Raw genomic sequence first — 18,456 nt, forward strand, 5'->3', positions numbered from 1 at the left:
ATGGGCAATAAATGCTGGCCCAGCCAGCAAAGCCCACATCCCATGAATGAATAAAAAAAACTGAAATGATGGCGAGTACTAACTCTGCCAGTGGGGTGAAGACATGCAGTGTGCTTGTTCCCTGAAGGTTTACTCCTGCTACCTTCAGTTGTGCACCACCTTGTTCTGCAAGAGATAGGGATTGTGCCAATGATTATGATGCAATATCCTGGGTTATGTAGCTGTCATGGTTGAATAATGGTCAGTGTGCAAGTGTGAGATGTGGGTGTGAGGCTTATTACAGTGTGAAGTGTGTGAGGATGAAGTGAATTTGTGAACGTGAAGTATAAATTATGGCTGATAGAAATTTTTAGTAGGTGAGTGAAGCAGATGTGGTGAATGGAGCAGTGCTTCGCTTGCAAAAAAAACAAGCTCTCTACTCCGTCATGACAAGTGGTTACCAGGGGTGCAGAGGAAACTTTTCATAGATGTCCTCAAAGCCTCCCTGAAAAAATGCAACATCCCCACTGATTTATGGGAATCTATTGATTGAGATTGCACAAACTGGAGTAGTATCACGAAGGTGTCAACCATTTTGAATGTCCCCGACAGGCCCAGGTGGAGGCCAAGCGCAAACAGCAGAAGGAGCGTTCCAAAACCCGAGCATCCCACCCACCCGCCTCATCAAACACTACCTGCTCCACCTGTGGCAGAGTCTGCAGTCTCCTAAAGTAGGCTGCCTTTAAGTAGTACAGCTAACCTTAAGTGATCTTGCTCAAATTTGGGCCCCTGCTGAGGTGTGTAGCCATTGAACAGCGCATTTAGCATGGGCTGCATGCTACCATCATTTAAATGAGAAAGCAGCATGAAATTTGAGTGCTGCATGCATCGGAAGGACGAACGCAGGTTAATTTGCAAATTTCGTTCCATGTGCTTTTTCCGGGGGGCTATCCAATTTTGTTCCCAAAATGTCATAATTAATCGAGTCACACACTTTTTTACACAGTACACTTAATACGCCTTTATCATTGATCCTCACAAACAATCGAATTCTGCCCCCTTATTTTTTCCAGACTTTCCACATAACTCAATCCTTTCTTATTTTCTTGTTTCATATGTTGTGCATTTTAACGTGTTTACCAAAACCCATTTTACACATATGCTACTTGCACCAATTGCTTGGGTTTGAATGCTTTTTAGCACCACAACATTGTTCAATTTCAAAACTAAAATAGAAAAAGAGCCATTATGGTAATTATATATAGTGAAGCATAGTGCAGTACTCATCATAGGTTCAGGAGGGTTATTGTGCTTCTCCAGTATAATGCTAAGGTTGAGTTGGATTTATGTAATAATGTAAATAGCCTTCCAATGTGTTTTTTAAAAATTCTGACTGCAATCTCATCAGTTTCTTCATTTCTATTTAATGGAATGCATCTATTCACTCCAGGACATCCATCAGCTCTTGCAGTCACCCCAGCACCAGAACTAGTCAAATCTCCAGAAAAGAAACTTCCAGCCAAGAAACCTACTGGACCAGTTGTTCGAGGTAAGTAATGTTTTTTTTGCTATGACTATTAGATATGCAAAAACACTTATGCAGCTATGTACAAATTTGTTACATAATAAATTAAATGTGTAATCGATAATGGTTTTTGGTGGTCTTTGCAATGTCTTATGCAATTTTATACCCGATTTACCAATGATAGCACTTGTGTCCCTTTTATAAGGATCATACTTTTAAGTTCAAATAAGGTCTATCAGTTCAAAACCCTAGAATGATTTGTCAGAATGTATGTTGCTATAATACATTTAGAATGGACTACAATGAGAACTTCTGATAAGAGAATACATGTTTATGAATGGTATAGTTTGAAGTTTAAATAAAGCCATGAGCACAATGTTATTGTTTCCACACATCCAGTCTGTGAGAAAATGTTTCATTTGCTCCTAGAGCACAAAGAATATTTATTTATTCAAATCTTCCATTCTCTGACAAAATACCATTTTGACTTTGTATTTATTTTTTGCGTCTTTATACCACAGCTGATCAGCAACTGGCATAAGAATAAATTAACATACGAAATAGGAGCAGGAGTAGGCCATTCGGCCCCTCGACCTTGCTCTGCCATTCAATAAGGCCCTGGCTGATCTGTTTGTGTTACGAGTTCTACATTCCCACTTACCCCCGATAACCTTTGATTCCCTTCCCTAACAAGAATCTGTCTATCTCTGCCTTAAATATACCCAGTGATTCTGCTTCCACTGCCTTCTGAGGCAGAGAGTTCCAAAGTTGTACAAACCCTTGAGAGAAAAAAAAATCTTCCCATCTCTGTCCTATAAGGGCGGCCCCTAATTTTAAAACAGTGCCCCTTAGTTCAGTCACACACAAGGGGAAACATCCTTTCCACATCCACCTTGTCAAAACCATGCAGGATCTTATATACTTCAATCAAGTCACCCCTCACTCTTCTAAATTCCAGTTGGAACAAGGCCAGCCTGTCCAACCTATCCTCATAAGAAAACCCGCTCAATCCAGGTATCAATCTAGTAAACGTCCACCGAACTGCCTCCAACACATTTACATCCTTCCTTAAATAAGGAGACCAAAACTGCACATAGTATTTGAGATGCAGTCTCACCAATGCCCTGTATAGCTGAAGCAAAACATCCTTACTTTTATGTTCAATTCCTCTCATAATAAAGGATAGCATTCCATTAGCCTTCTTAATCAGATGCTGTACCTGCACACTAACTTTTTGTGACTCATGCATGGGAACACCTAGATCCCTCTGTACCTCAGAATTCTGCAGTCGCTCTTTGTTTAAGTAATGCTCTGCTTTTTTTATTCTTCCCACCAAAGAAAACAACTTTACATTTTGTCACATTATACTCCATCTGCCAGATTTTTGCTCACTCATTCTGTCTACAAACTCCATATGTCTTCTTCACAACATACTTTCCAACCTAAACAGAAAATGCTGGAAAAACTCAGCAGGTCTGACAGCATCTGTGGAGATACAGACAGAGATAACATTTTGAGTCCGTATGATTCATATGGACTAGAAACGTTACCTCTGTCTCTCTCTCCACAGATGCTGTCAGACCTGCTGAGATTTTCCAGCATTTTTTGTTTTCGTTACAGATTTCCAGAATCCGCAGTATTTTGCCTTTATACTTTCCAACCTGTGTCGTTTCTAAATTTAGCTACCATGCCTTTGCTCCCCTCATCTAAGTCATTGATGTAAATTGTTAAAAGCTGAAGCCTCAGCACAGACCCCTGCAGGACTCTCGAAGTCACATCCTGCCTATCAGACAAAGAACCATTTATGCATACTCTAGGTGTTCCCATGCATGAATCACAAAAAGTTAGTGTGCAGGTACAGCATGTGATTAAGAAGGCTAATGGAATGCTATCCTTTATTATGAGAGGAATTGAACATAAAAGTAAGGATGTTTTGCTTCAGCTATACAGGGCATTGGTGAGACCGCATCTCAAATACCGTGTGCAGTTTTGGTCTCCAATCCTCTATCCAGGTTAATATGTTACCTCCCATACCATGAGCTTTTATTTTCCGCAATAACCTTTGATGTGGCACCTTATCAAATGCCTTCTGGAAATCCAAGTACAGCACGTCTACAGGCTCCCCTTTATCCAAAGCACATGTTACTCCTTCAAAGAACTCTAATAAATTGGTCAAACATAATTTCCCTTTCACAAAACCATGCTGACTCTTCCCGATTACCTTGTGTTTTTCTAACTGCCCAGCTATAACCTCTTTAATGATCGATTCTAACACCTTCCCCATGTCAGACATCAAGCTAACAGGCCTAAAGTTTCCTATTATCTGCCCCCCTCCCTTCTTGAATAGAGGGGTTGTATTTGCTACTTTCCAGAATCAAGGGAATTTTGGAAAATTAACACCAATGCATCTACTCTCTCATTAGCCACCTCTTTTAAGAACGTAGGATGAAGTCCATCTGGACCAGCAGACTTATCAGCCTGCCGCTCCATCAGTTTGCTCAGTACCACTTCCCCAGTGATTGTAATTTCACCAAGTTCATCTCTCCCCTCCATCTCTTAATTTGCAGCTATTACTGGAATTTTTTTTTATATCCCCATAGTGAAGACAGAAGCAAAATATTTGTTCATTTCATCCGCCATTTCCTTATTATCTACTATTAACTCCCCATTCTCACTCTCTAGAGGACGAACACTTACTTTACCTACTTGTTTCCTGTTTAAATACCTGTAGAAACTCTGCTATCCATTTTTACATTTCTAGCTAGTTTCCTCTTATACTCTAATTTCTTTCTCTTGAGTAACTTTTTAGAGATTCTTTGCTGTTCTTTATACTCTGACTGATCATCTGACCTGCGACTCAACTTTGTACAGTTATATGCTTTTTCCTTAAGTTTGATGTGTTCCCTAACTTCTGTAGTTAACCACGGATGGTGGGTTCCTCCCTTTAGAGTTTTTCTTTATAGTAGGAACATATTTATTCTGAGTATTTTATAATATCCCCTTAAATGTCTACCAATGCTTCTCTATTAATCTATCCCCTAGCCTAGTATCCTAGTTAACTTCAGCTAGCTCAACTTCCATGCCCACATAGTTTCCCTTATTTAAGTTTTAAATACTAGTCTTAGGCCCACCCTTTTCCCTTTCATACTGGATGTAAAATTCAATCATATTATGATCGCTGCTACATAGGGGTGCCTTCACTCTGAGGTTATTAATTAATCCTATCACATTACACAATGCCAAGTCTAATATAATCTGCTCTCTGGTTGGTTCCGGAATGTTCTGCTCTAAGAAACGTCCTCAAAAGCATTCTATGAACTCCTCATCCAGGCTACTACTGTCAATCTAATTTTTCCAGTTTATATGTAGACCAAAGACACCCATGATTATTGCCATTCCTTTGTCACAAGCACCCAATATTTCTTCTTGTATACTTTGTCCTACATTGTGATGACTGTTAAGGGGCTTGTAGACCACTCCCACTAGTGACTTCTTTCCCCTACTGTCCCTCATCTCCACCCAAACTGATTCTACATCTTGGTCTCCTGAACCAAGTCATCTCTAACTATTGCACAAATGTCATCCTTGATTAACAGTGCTACCCCTCCACCTTTACCTAGCTTCCTATTCTTCTTGAAGGTCATATAACCCCTCAATATTCAGGACCCAGTCCTTGTCATCCTGCAGCCACATCTCCTTAATGGCTATCAGATCATATTGATTTGCTGCAATATGCACTATCAATTCGTTTACTTTGTTATGAATGCTATGCGCATTCAGATACAGAACCTTTAGTTTTGTCTTTTTGTTATAATTGTGACATCTAGTCTTGATTCTTGGTGCATTCTTAGATTTTATTTCTCTCTGTTTGTTCCTGTCATTCCCCGACCCTCATTTCCCATATTACTATTTTCCTCTCTTATCTTGTCTCTACTATTTGATATACCACATTTCCACATTTGATCTCTTGTCTCCACTTTTAGTTTAAAGCCCTCTCTACTTCCCTAGTCATGTGGTTGGCAAGAACACTGGTTCCAGCATGATTCAGGTGTAGACCGTCCCAACAGTACAGCCCCCACTTTCCCCAGTACTGGTGCCAGTGCTCCAGAAACCAGAACCCACTTCTCCCGCACCAGTCTTTGAGCCATGTGTTCATCTCTCTAATTTTATGCCAATTTGCACGCAGCTCAGGTAATAATCCAGAGATTATAACCTCTGAGGTTCTGCTTTTCAATTTAGTACATAGCTCCTCATACTCTCTATGCAGAACCTCTTTCCTACTTCTACCTATGTCATTGGTATCTACATGGACCACTCCTTCCGACCCCCCCACTCCCCTCCTTCTGCAAGTTCCTCTCCAGCCCTGATCAGATGCCCCGAACCCTGGCACAGGGCAGGCAACACTGCCATCTGGACTCTCGCTCTTTGCCACAGAGAACAGTGTCAATCCCCTCACTATACTGTCCCCTACTACCACTACATTCCTTTGTGCTCCCCCCCACTTGTATGGCTTCCTGTACCACGGTGCCATGGTCACTTTGCTCAACCACCCTACAGCCCCCACTCTCATCCAAACAAGCTGAGAGAACCTCAAACCTAATGGACAATTGCAGAGGCTCACACTCCCGCCCTCTGGGTCCCCTTACCTGCCCTACTCGCAGTCACACCCTCCTGTCCCTGACCACTGACCAAATCAGAAGACCTTATCCTAAGTGGTATGACTGCCTCCTGGTACAAAGCATCCAGGCAACTTTCCTCTCCCTGATGTGTCACAGAGTCTGCAGCTCAGACTCCAGCTCAATGACTCTGAGCCAAAGTTCCTCGAGCTGCAAACACTTACTGCAGATGTATTTACCCTGGATCACAATGTTATCCAAGAGCACCCACATGCTGCAGCCTTGACACATCACCTGTCCTGCCATCTGTAATGTGTTTTAAATAATTACTTAATTATATTATTCACTTATTTATGTTGCTTTTTTATATATTTTATTAAATTTATCACCAATTTGTATACTATTTAAACCTTTGGAATAGAATAGACCTTAACCACTCACTAGATGCTCACCAAACAGCTAGTTCCTTTTCCTGTAGTGGAGCAGGAATCAATTCCTACAAGGTGCGAAAGATAGAAAAAGAAAATGAACACCTCCTTCCCCGCTTTCACTAAACTCCCCCCACTCATTAAACTTTAAGTATGCGCTCAGTTTCCTCAGCTGCAATCCATTTGCCTTAACCGCACTAAAGAGGCCTGTATTTATAGCCAACTGAACTGGGGCTAGAGTAACCAGATTCAACCAGTTAGCTAATAAACTACTCAGCTCTCATAGCAGAGAGTGAGTTTACCCTGTCTAAGCTGCAAGTAAAAAGCAACTTAGCCTGCTTACACAGTACATTTCCGTTACTGCTAATTGCAGACTAGATTAGATTTTAAGAGAAAAATTTAAGAACAAAATTAACACTTTAAACTCACCCACTCACCAAACTCCAAGTCTGCAATCAGTTTCCTCAGCTGCAGTCTGTTTGCCCAGTTTGACAACCACTGCAGAGTAACCATCAAAACACAGATTAAGAATAATATTCATACTCCTTGCAGTGACCTTTCTGTTTGTTTGCCATCACTCCACTATCCAGCCCTGAAAAAACAGAGTAAATGCTTTGCTATTTTTCACAATTTTTTAAAAGTGGGCCATAAATTTATCTTTCATGTGCTCAAGCTGCCCCTCTCTCTGGAGAAAAACTTGGATATTGTATGTATGCAGTGTGTCCACATATAACATTTTCAGACCTCCATGCACCCATGAGTCAGTGTCCTTTAGTGTTGCTTTTGGAGACTCAGGGCTGCATTCTCCAGGGGGGCAGACAGCTCGCCACCTCACCCCCACCCCCCTCACCCTGGAGGGAAATTTGGCTGGAAGCCGACTTGCTCCATACCAGCCCATCCTGAAGCCATAAGATGTTGCATGCAGGCTAAATTGGTGGAGAGTGGGACTTCCACCCCTTGCTTGGGAGGACGTCCCACCCTTAGGAGCTGCCAGCCAATCCAGTTGGCTGGCAGCTCCAGCAGTCCCTGCAGCGGTAGTGGGGCTGCCAAGACTGCAACCACTCCCAATAAGAATACCCAATGGATCCCGAGTGAGATAAGTCCAGGGCATTGGGCGGGGAGAGTTTGGCCAGTTTAGGGAGGGTGGTGGGTGGGGGGAGGGGTGGGAGTTGTGGGTTTTGGAGAACAGGTGAGTAGGAAGAAAGGGGGGTACTACCTTGGGTGGTGTGCCCCCCTGAAATACAGAGAGCACCCAGCAAAGGTAGTAACCCCGCTTCCTTCCTGCCCTTTGAAAAATATTTTTACAGAAACGGCCTGCCCACTCCTGCCCGACTGCCTATGCCAACCATATTATGGTGCGGGCAGTGTATTATCAGGTCAATTGATTTGTTAACAAGCGAATAATTTATTTATTTATTCACATATGGTGGTTGAGCTGCCGATTTTGTGTTATACGGGTGAGCTCAGGGGTGGGCACCCGCCCTATTTTCTGTGCACCCCCACCGCTGAAAAAATGCTTGGTGGGGGCACGTAAAATCCAGCCTTCACTGTGCACACAGTATGCAACTGCCCGTCTGATGATTTCCATGGTAAATTCTCTCAAACCTAATCTTTGACCTCCAGATTTAACCTTTCCCATTAGCTTGTGAGCTTCATCTCTTCTTGGTAGGAAGAGAAATAAAAAGTGACTGAAAGATCAAACTGGAGATAAATATAGAAAACATTTGGCCAGTCAGTCTGCATATTTGAAAAGAACAGGCAAGTTAATGTTTCATGTATAAAAATTACAAATGAACAAACAGTTAATTATTTTCCTAGTTCTGATAAAGGATCTACAGCTGAAATATAACCTGCCTGTTCTCTCTACATAAACTCTGATTAATTTCAGATTTCCAGCATTTGCTGCTTTTGCTTTTTATTTATGTGAAACAAGGATACTGATTGTAGTATGAGTTTATATTCAGCATTTATACAAACTTCATGCTTTCAGGCCCTCTGCCTGTGTTTTAGCTGTTCATCCTTCTTGGAAACATACTGTTTAGCTTTGATGGTGACGTGCTTAGTTTAGAAGTTGGATTGGCAAGTTTCCATGGTGATCATTTAATTATGAGAATCAGCTAGGAGATAGCATGGATTGTTAATAATATTGAGGACTATTTTCAATCTTTATATGGGTATCTGTTGTAACCTGAGAAGTAATGCACCTTTAAGACAAGTATTGTAATGTAAGGTCACATGATCTTATTGCCCAGTAGCAGAGTAGCGTGGGCTATTGAGTTAGTCACTAATGAGTGAAGACTGAGTTTTATGTTGTGAGCACACAAGTATAGTTGTAGAGTTAGTTTGTAAGTAAACCGCATGTGTTTATTCTAACAACGATCTACTGATGTTCTCTGTCTCTGTATCAACTTGGTCACTCCGAACAAAGCCTGCAACCCGGATCCTTTAGCCCCAACAAATTAAGGGCAGTGGATCCAACAACCTGGCGACAAGAGTACAAGCACGAAGAATCACAGAAGAAACGAGGTAAAAAGTGAGAAAAATGAAGGAAACCAGAACAACCAAAATCGGGCCATACCTCACACGGTCATTGTAAGTTTAAGAAAATTTCCTTCTGAGCGTCAAATTAATTCCCTAAGAGATGCCGCAGTTTGGAAGAGTAGAGCCATTCGATCCAACCTTGGACAACAGGTCTCACTATGTTGAACGCCTCACGTTCTTCTTCCAGGCGAACGACATTGTCCACGTGTGGGAGTAAAACATACGGATTAATTCGAAATCTGCTGGCACCCAGTGCCCCAGACTCTAAAAGTTTTGATGATTTAGTGAAGCTTGTAAGAAATCATTACTAGCTCAAGCCGTCAGTGACTATACAAAGATTTAAATTCAACTCAAGAATCAGAGCTGATGGGGAGACAGTCGCTTCTTATGTAGCGAGTCTGAAGCAGTTAACTGAATACTGCGAGTTCGGTACTTCTATCAATGATATGTTAAGAGATCGGTTGGTGTGCGGTATAAACGAAAATGTGATTCAGAGGAGATTGTTGGCTGAAACAAACCTAGATTTTCTGAAGGCCTTGGAAATTGCTCTTTCAATGGAAGGTGCAGTGCGAGACTCAGAAGCCATTCGAGGAGGGCAAAATGGTGCCATCCTCCCTGTTGGGCGTGGAGCTTCAAAAAAAAGCGCAGAAGTGCAGAGCTTTGTTCCAAAGTGGGAAGCAGCCACCGCTAGCAGACAAATTAAATAGGAAAACTCAGCAGCAAAAGCATGGCATCATACTAACAGAGATGGAAGTAGATAGCCCTGTAATGAAACACAATTTAAAAGGATTGAATGTTTCTTCTGCAATCGATATGGACACCTCATGAGAAATTGTAAAGATAGAATCTTGCAGACTGTCAGACAAAGGCAAAAACTCAATGAGATAAACAGTGTTGAAAAGTCTGAAGTAAGAGATTCTGACATCTATTCGTTAAATAATTTAAAGGTAGGAAGAACAGAGCCTATCTATGTAACCATGAGAGTGAATGAGAATCCTCTCAGACTGGAGGTGGATACTGGTGCATCTACTACAGAGATTGGAGAGCATACTTTTCAATACTTGAATCATGGAGAGTGTAAGCTGAATTTAGAAGAAACTGTTTTAAAATTGAAGACTTATACAGGAGAAACCGTAGAAGTCAAGGGCTTTTAAAGTCCCAGTAAACTATGAAGGTCAAACAGTGAGATTGCCTTTGATGGTAGCAGCAGGCGAGGGACTTAGTCTCTTCGGATGAAACTGGCTGAAGAAATTAAATTGGAATGGAATGAAATCTTCCAACTAAGAACTAATGGACTTTCACAGCTACTGCAGAAATATGCCTCAGTTTTCAAGGAAGAACTTGGAAAAATTGAAGGGCTACAAGCAAAAATTCACGTAGATCCTGAGGCAACAGCAACAGTCATGAAGGCAAGACCAGTACCTTATGCAATCCTAGATAAGATAGAAGCAGAACTGGACAGATTAGAAAAGCTGGAAGTGATATAACCAGTACAATTTTTAGAATGAGCAGCACCAATTGTACCTGTTCTCAAACCTGATTGAAGTATTAGAATATGTGGGGACTATAAATTAACAGTCAATCAAATTGTAAAATTGGATAGACACCCCATACCTAAAATTGAAGATTTATACACTATATTGACAAGTAGAAAGGCTTACACCAAGTTAGATTTGTGTCATGCCTACCAACAATTGGAATTACAGCAGGCATCCCGAAAGTTCGTCACCATAAATACATATAAGGGATTGTACAATACACCCATTTACTATTTGGCATGTCTTCTGCTTGCACCATATTTCAAAGAACCATGGAAAGTTTGTTATAGTTGCCATGTTATAGTTTATCTGGATGACAATCTTGTGACTGGACTCAAAGAAAACGAATATATGATGAACTTGGAGGAAGTTATGAAATGTTTTTCGCAGGCTGGAGTGAGATTGGAAAAGGAAAAGTGCACATTCCAGGTTAAAGAGGTAACTTACCTAGGTCACAAGGTCGATTCTCAAGACCTGCATCCACTTGAAGAAAAAGTGAAAGCGATTAAAGAAGCCCCAGAACCAAAAAATGCATCTGAATTGAAATAATTTTTGGGGATGATTAACGACTATGGATGCTTCTTGCATAATCTATCAACAGAACTGGCACCATTATATTGTTTGCTCAAGAAAAATCAGAGATGGTCATGGCAAACACCACAAGAAGAAAGCTTCACAAAAGTGAAAAAGTTGTTACAATCCTCTACACTTCTAGTACATTTTGACCCAAAGAAAGGATTGATATTAACGTGTGATGCATCAGCTTATGGAATGGATGATGGATCAGAACAACCTATATGTTATGTTTCGAGAACACTTAATACTGCAGAGAATAAGTACTCACAAATTGAAAAAGGAGGCCTGGTGATCATTTGCAGTGTTAAAAAGTTTCATCAATATATGCAAGATCGTCACTTTACTAACATAACAGACCACAAGCCATTATTAGGACCCGCAAATTTTTCCTGTGACCCCACTGGGGGCTGCAACCCATGGTTTGGAAAGCCCTGCATTAATTAGTTAGGGATGCTTGTTGAATGAATATTGTATGTATGTTCTTGATATATATTCTATATGGATCTATACATTATATTTACCTTTGCTGCTTTTGATACACGCTTACTTTATATCAATCTTCTTGCCTTGGTGAAATCATTGGAAAATAACAACTTGCATTTATATAGTGCCTTTGACATAATAGGTTGGTGGAGGACTTTGGTCTTCCTGGCATTCAGGGCAAGTCCCATGCACTCATAGGCCAGGATTTTCTGGTCCGCTGAAAGTCAATCAACATTATGCTGGGTCGTCAAATTTCACGTCCTGCCTGCGATGAGTCACACCCAAAATCCCAGCCATAGGCTTCGGTGAATACGTCAACTATCTGGTGTAGTTATTCTTTGGTATAAGCACTAACTTCTGCATCATCAGTTATAGTACCGGAGTGGTTGTTTTCTTGATTGTGGTCTTCAGCCGATTGAGGCTGAAGAGTTTACCATCAGTGCGATACGTTATTAGCACACCTAGGCGGTTGTGGGGTGGGGTGGGAGTGGTGGGGGTGGTGGATGCCTGTCAGTAGAAGGCTGTTGCGCAATAACAGACTCCTATTTGATGCCTGTTTTGAATGAGGAGGAGTCTGTAATGAAGCTATTGCATAATACTGTTACTCACATATTGTCATGTAGGAGATGTTTGTGAACTTAGCTGGTCATCCATATCTCTGTAGCACCTTCCAAAGGGCAGTTTGATTCATAAAGTTGAAGGCTTTCGTGTGATTGAAGAAAGCCATGTACAAAGGGATATTTTGCTCTATGCATTTTTCCTGAAGTTGGCATGCTGTAAAGATCATGTCGGTTGTTCCTCTGGCAGGTCAGAAACCACACTAGGAGTTTGGAAGGACCTCCTCTGCAATTGACAAGAGGCGATTAAGAGGGACCCTAGCTAGGATTGAGAGTGATGCTATGCCCCTGCAGATGCTACACTGTTTCCTGCTAAATGATGACCTTAGCCTTAGGTTTGAGATCCTGATCCTCAAATATTCCTTTCCTCAATTAGCTGAAAGCTGAGCTGGCACACTGAAGATGATGATGAATTGCTTTGTCTCTTTCTGCTGAATTTGTCAAAAGGAGGCTTCCAAGACAAGGAAAATGGTCTGCATTTTGCAGGATATTTCTGGTTATCTTAATCGATGTGGGGAGGTGTGTGCTGTGGGAGTTGTTTGGAAGAGGACCTTCATTTTCCAGGTGTTTTGTGAAAAACCCATTTTCTTATTTTCTTTGGAGAAGGAGTTGAAAATGACCTGGAGCTCAGTTTTTGAGTGAGTGCACACATAAGCATTATTTGCACACTGGACACCAGTGACTGAGGTTAGAGTGACTTTGGTTTTGGATTGAAAGTGTCCCTATATATTTTTTTATTTATTCTCTCATGGTATGTGGGCATCACTCGGAAGGCCAGCGTTCATTGCCCGTCCCTAATTGCCCTTCAATCAAGTGGCTTGCCATGCCATTTCAGAGGGCCGTTAATAGTCAACCACATTGCTTTGGGTCTGGAGTCATATATAGGTCAGACCAGGTAAGGATGGCAGATTTCCTTCCCTTAAGGACATCAGTGAACCAGATGGGTTTTTACAACCATTGATAATGGTTTCATGGTCACTGTTACTGAGACTAGCTTTCAATTCCAGGTTTATTAATTGAATTTAAATTCCACCAGCTGCTGTGGTGGGATTTGGACCCATGTTCCCAGAGCTTTCTGGATTACTAGTCCAGTGACAACACCACTACGCCACCGTCTCCCAACTATGCTTCAGAGACATGGGCGGCCTACAGCCAGCACCTTAAAGCACTGGAGAATTACCACCAATGGTGCCTTCACTAGGTCCTCCAAATCTGATAGAAAGATGGATGGCCCAACAGCAGTACCTTCTCCCATGCCAAACATTGAGGTGTTAATTGCTCAAAAACAGTTCTGCTGGGCAGTACATGTCATTGATATGCCAGACTCCCGAAGCAACTGTTCTACATGGAACTTGGTCGTGGCAGGAGACTCCCAGGGGGACAATGGAAATGCTTTAGGGGTGTCCTCAAAGCACCCCTGAAAAGGTCAAATATCCCCACTGCCTCATAGGAGACCCTGGCCTGTGACTGACCAAAATGGGGGAGTTTCATTCAGGAAGACGCAGAACACATTGAGAGACTTTGTCGGGGACACGAGGAGGTGAAGTCGAGGCATCGGAGGGAGTGCACTGACCTCCAGACAACCCATCTACCCTACCCTTCAAGTACCACCTACTCTGCTGTCTGCTGATCATGCTTTGGACCTATCTGCCATCTCAGACTTATCAGACCAGGGTGGAAGCAAATGGAACTGGAGTGGATCCTCAATCCTGAGGGACTGCCAGTAGAAGAGTTGCTACAGTTCAATTTGTTTCCTTTCTTGAAGATTGTGATCATCATGGCATCTCTAAGGTCACTTGGAATTTCTTCATTCAGCCAGAGCTGCACAAATAGGCATGTAACTGAGAGATCAATAGGTCCCCGCTATATACTTCTGCAGTATTATTGTCAAGATCAGAAGCTTTGTTGTTTTCCATCTGGTTGACTGCAGTTATCACTTGGTTGAGCATTGAATCAAATGTATCAAATCCAATGCCTTCAATTGAGATTCAAGTGTTGGAAAATGTCCCTCAGTTCCCATATCTTGGAAGCTATCTATTCTAAAAAGCTGACATTGGTGAAGAAGCACATCTTTGAATCCAATGTGTTAACTCAATGTATGGCAAATTGTGTACTGGAATTTTCAAGAATCATAATATCAGACCCGATATTAAACTCAAAGTCTATCAGACAGTGGTTCTCCCCATTCTTCTCTACAGTGCTGAAGCTTAGACAACTTATAGACACCATATCAAGGCCCAAGAACTACATCATCAACACTGACTTAGAAGGATCTTGTGAATCAAATGTGAAGGCTAAAAACATACATGAGCACCCTCCTCCTATCCTGAGTCCTTGAATGTGTTGTTGCCTTCAAAATCTGTGTTTAGCCTTATAATATATCCATGTTTAAACCCCTCTAATCAGTTTTTGTCCTTCCCACTACACTGAAATGGCTCTTTAAAAAGTTATGTTACTATATGCAACTATGACTATGATAAACTTCCTCCTCATCCTTTTCGATCTGTCCTCAGCCTCAATGTTTGACCACTCCATCTTCCTCCAATGTCTTTTCTCATCGTCCACCTAGGTGGGACTGTCTTCAACTAGCTCCATCCAAATCTGGCCAGTCGTAGCCAGAGAATCATCTGCAATGTCTTCTCTTCTCAATCCCAGACCTTTAGATTCTTGCCCCCCAACGATCTAGCCTTGGTCCCCTCTATTTCTCATTACTTCAGGGTGCCCCTCAGCAACATAATCCAAAAACACAATGGACTGGATTTAATGTTGGCAATGGAGGTCTCACCTACCGATTGGAGAACCAGTGGAAACTCTGTGTCACTCCATCCAATAGCTTTTGATTTTTTTTTAAGTAACTCACTATTTGTAACTTCTTTCCCTTTCTTTCTCTGCCTTTCTACCTTAAGACCATAAGACATAGGAGCAGAAATTAGGCCATTCGGCCCATCGAGTCTGCTCCACCATTCAATCGTGGCTGATAGGTTTCTCAACCACATTCTCCCGCCTTCTCCCCGTAACCTTTGATCCACTTACCAATCAAGAACCTATCTATCTCAGTCTTAAATACACTCAATGACCTGGCCTCCACAGCCTTCTGAATTCCATAGATTCACCACTCTCTGGCTAAAGAAGTTTCTCCTCATCTCTGTTCTAAAAAGTCTTCCCTTTACTCTGAGGCTGTGCCCTCGGGTCCTAGTCTCTCCTACTAATGGAAACATCTTCCCCATGTCCACTCTATCCAGGCCTTTCAGTATTCTGTAAGTTTCAATCAGATCCTCCCCTCATCCTTCTAACTTCATCAAGTATAGACTCAGAGTCCTCAAACGTTCCTCATATGTTAAGCCTTTCATTCCTGGGATCGTTCTCATGAACCTCCTCTGGACCCTCTCCAGGGCCAGCACATCCTTCCTGAGATACAGGGCCCAAAATTGCTCACAATATTCTAAATGTGGTCTGACCAGAGCCTTATAAAGCCTCAGCAGCACATCCCTGCTTTTATATTCTAGTCCTCTCGAAATAAATGCCAACATTGCATTTGCCTTCCTAACTATTGACTCAACCTGCAAGTTAACCTTAAGAGAATCCTGGACTAGGACTTCCAAGTCCCTTTGCACTCCAGATTTCTGAATTCTCTCCCCATTTAGAAAATAGTCTATGCCTCTATTCTTCCTACCAAAGTGCATGACCTCACACTTGCCCACGTTGTATTCCATCTGCCACTTCTTTGCCCATTCTCCTAACCTGTCCAAATCCTTCTGCAGCCTCCCTGCCTCCTCAATACTACCTGTCCCACCACCTATCTTTGTATCATCTGAAGACTTAGCCAGGATGCCCTCAGTTCCTTCATCTAGATCATTAATGTATAAAGTGAAAAGGTCTGGTCCCAACACTGGCCCCTGCGGAACTCCACTAGTCACCGGCCGCCATCCTGAGAAGGACCCGCTTATCCCCACTCTCTGCCTCCTGCCAGACAGCCAATCTTCTATCCATGCTAGTACCTTGCCTCTAATACCATGGGCTCTTATCTTACGGAGCAGCCTCCTGTGCGGCACCTTGTCAAAGGTCTTCTGGAAGTCCAAGTAGATAACATCCATTGGCTCTCCTTTGTCTAACCTACTCGTTACCTCCTCAAAGAATTCTAACAGATTTGTCAGGCATGACTTCCCCTTGATGAAACCATGCTGACTTTGCCCGATTTTACCATGCACTTCCAAGTATTCTGAAATCTCATCCTTAATAATGGACTCTAAAATCTTACCAACGACCGAGGTCAGGCTAATCGGCCTGTAATTTCCCGTCTTTTGCCTCACTCCCTTCTTAAACAGGGGGGTTACATTAACGATTTTCCAGTCCTCTGGGACCCTCCCTGACTCCAGTGATTCCCGAAAGATCACTACTAACGCCTCCACTATCTCTTCAGCTATCTCCTTCAGAACTCTGGGGTGTAATCCACCTGGTCCAGGTGATTTATCCACCTTCAGACCTTTCAGTTTTCCTAGCACATTCTCCTTGGTAATGGCCACCATACTCACCTCTGCCCCCTGACTCTCTTGAACTTTGGGGATGTCACTCGTGTCTTCCACCGTGAAGACTGACGCAAAGTACCTATTCAGCTCCTCCGCCATTTCTTTGTTCCCCACTACTACTTCTCCAGCGTCATTTTCCAGCGGCCCAATGTCCACTTTTGCCTCTCTCTTACCCATTATATATCTAAAAAAACGCTTGCAATCTTCTTTTATATTACTGGCTAGTTTACCCTCATATTTAATCTTCTCCCTCTTATTACTTTTTTAGTTGTCCTCTGATGGTCTTTGTAGGCTTCCCAATCCCCTGGTTTCCCACTGCTCTTCACCGCATTGTATGATTTCTCTTTAGCTTTTATGCTGTCCCTGACTTCCCTTGTCAGCCATGGTTGCCTCGTCCTCCCTTTAGCATGCTTCTTTTTCCTAGGGATGAATTTTTGCTGTGTCTCCCAAATTACTCCCAGAAACTCCTGCCATTGCTGTTCCACTGTCTTTCCTGCTAGGCTCATCTCCCAGTCAATTCTGGCCAGCTCCTCCCTCATGCCTCTGTAGCCTTTATTCAACTGTAATACCGTTACATCTGATTCCAGCTTTTTCCTCTCAAATTGCAGGGTAAATTCTATCATATTATGGTCACTTCCTCCTAAGGGGTCCTTCACCTTAAGCTCCCTTATCAAATCTGCCTCATTACACATCACTAAATCTAGAATTGCTTGTTCCCTAGTGGGCTCCACCACAAGCTGCTCCAAAAAGCCATCTCGTAGACATTCTACAAATTCCTTTTCTTGGGATCCACTACCAACCTGATTTTCCCAGTCTACCTGCATATTGAAATCCCCCATGATCACTGTAACCTTGCCTTTCTTACATGCCTTTTCTATCTCTTGGTGTATCTTGTGCCCCACATCCTGACTACTGTTCGGAGGCCTGTACATAACTCCCATTATGGTTTTTTTTACCTTTGCGGTTCCTCAACTCTATCCACACAGATTCTACATCATCTGACCCTACGTCATTTCTTGCTATCGATTTAATTTCATTTCTTACTAACAAAGCAACCCCACCCCCTCTGCCAACCTGCCTATCTTTTCGATAGGATGTATATCCTTGGATATTTAGCTCCCAGTCCTGATCCCCTTGCAGCCATGTCTCCGTGATGCCCACCACATCATACCTGCCAATTTCAATCTGCGCCACAAGCTCATTTACCTTATTTCGTACACTGCGTGCATTCAGATACAACACCTTCAGTCCTGTATTTCCCGTCCCCTTTCTCATTGTCGTCCCTTTATCTGATGTGCTTGAAGTTAGATTCCTAGTCCTTTCCAAACACTCTGTCCTATTTTGTGTTCTGGGGACTTTAATAGCCTCTCCTGGGCTCTCCTTTCTTTTCAGTGTTTTCATAATTTTCCATGAAGTTGAATCCATCCCCCCACACGCTAACCTGCTGCTTTGTTTCCCGTTGGTCATACTTCTTGGAGTTTTACCCTTCCCTCCCTTCCCCCACTTTCTAGTTGAAAGTCCGGTTGACCACCCTATTTACCCTTTTCGCTAGAACATTGGTCCCAGATCGGATCAGGTGGAGACCGTCCCAACGGTACAGATCCCTCCTGTTCCAATACTGATGCCA

The 18,456-nt window shown here is 42.4% G+C and overlaps 1 protein-coding gene across 1 annotated transcript in view; it reads left to right on the forward strand.

Annotated features, from left to right (window-relative positions):
* Positions 1-18,456, forward strand: part of trdn (triadin) — a 565,816-nt gene that overhangs the window by 227,049 nt on the left and 320,311 nt on the right. The window contains exon 12 of the mRNA XM_078542852.1: positions 1,430-1,528. Coding sequence (XP_078398978.1) covers positions 1,430-1,528 — 99 coding nt within the window. The remainder of the gene's footprint in view (positions 1-1,429; positions 1,529-18,456) is intronic.

The sequence above is a fragment of the Cetorhinus maximus genome, chromosome 5 (assembly GCF_964194155.1).
Source record: "Cetorhinus maximus chromosome 5, sCetMax3.hap1.1, whole genome shotgun sequence".
Lineage (NCBI taxonomy): Eukaryota > Metazoa > Chordata > Chondrichthyes > Lamniformes > Cetorhinidae > Cetorhinus > Cetorhinus maximus.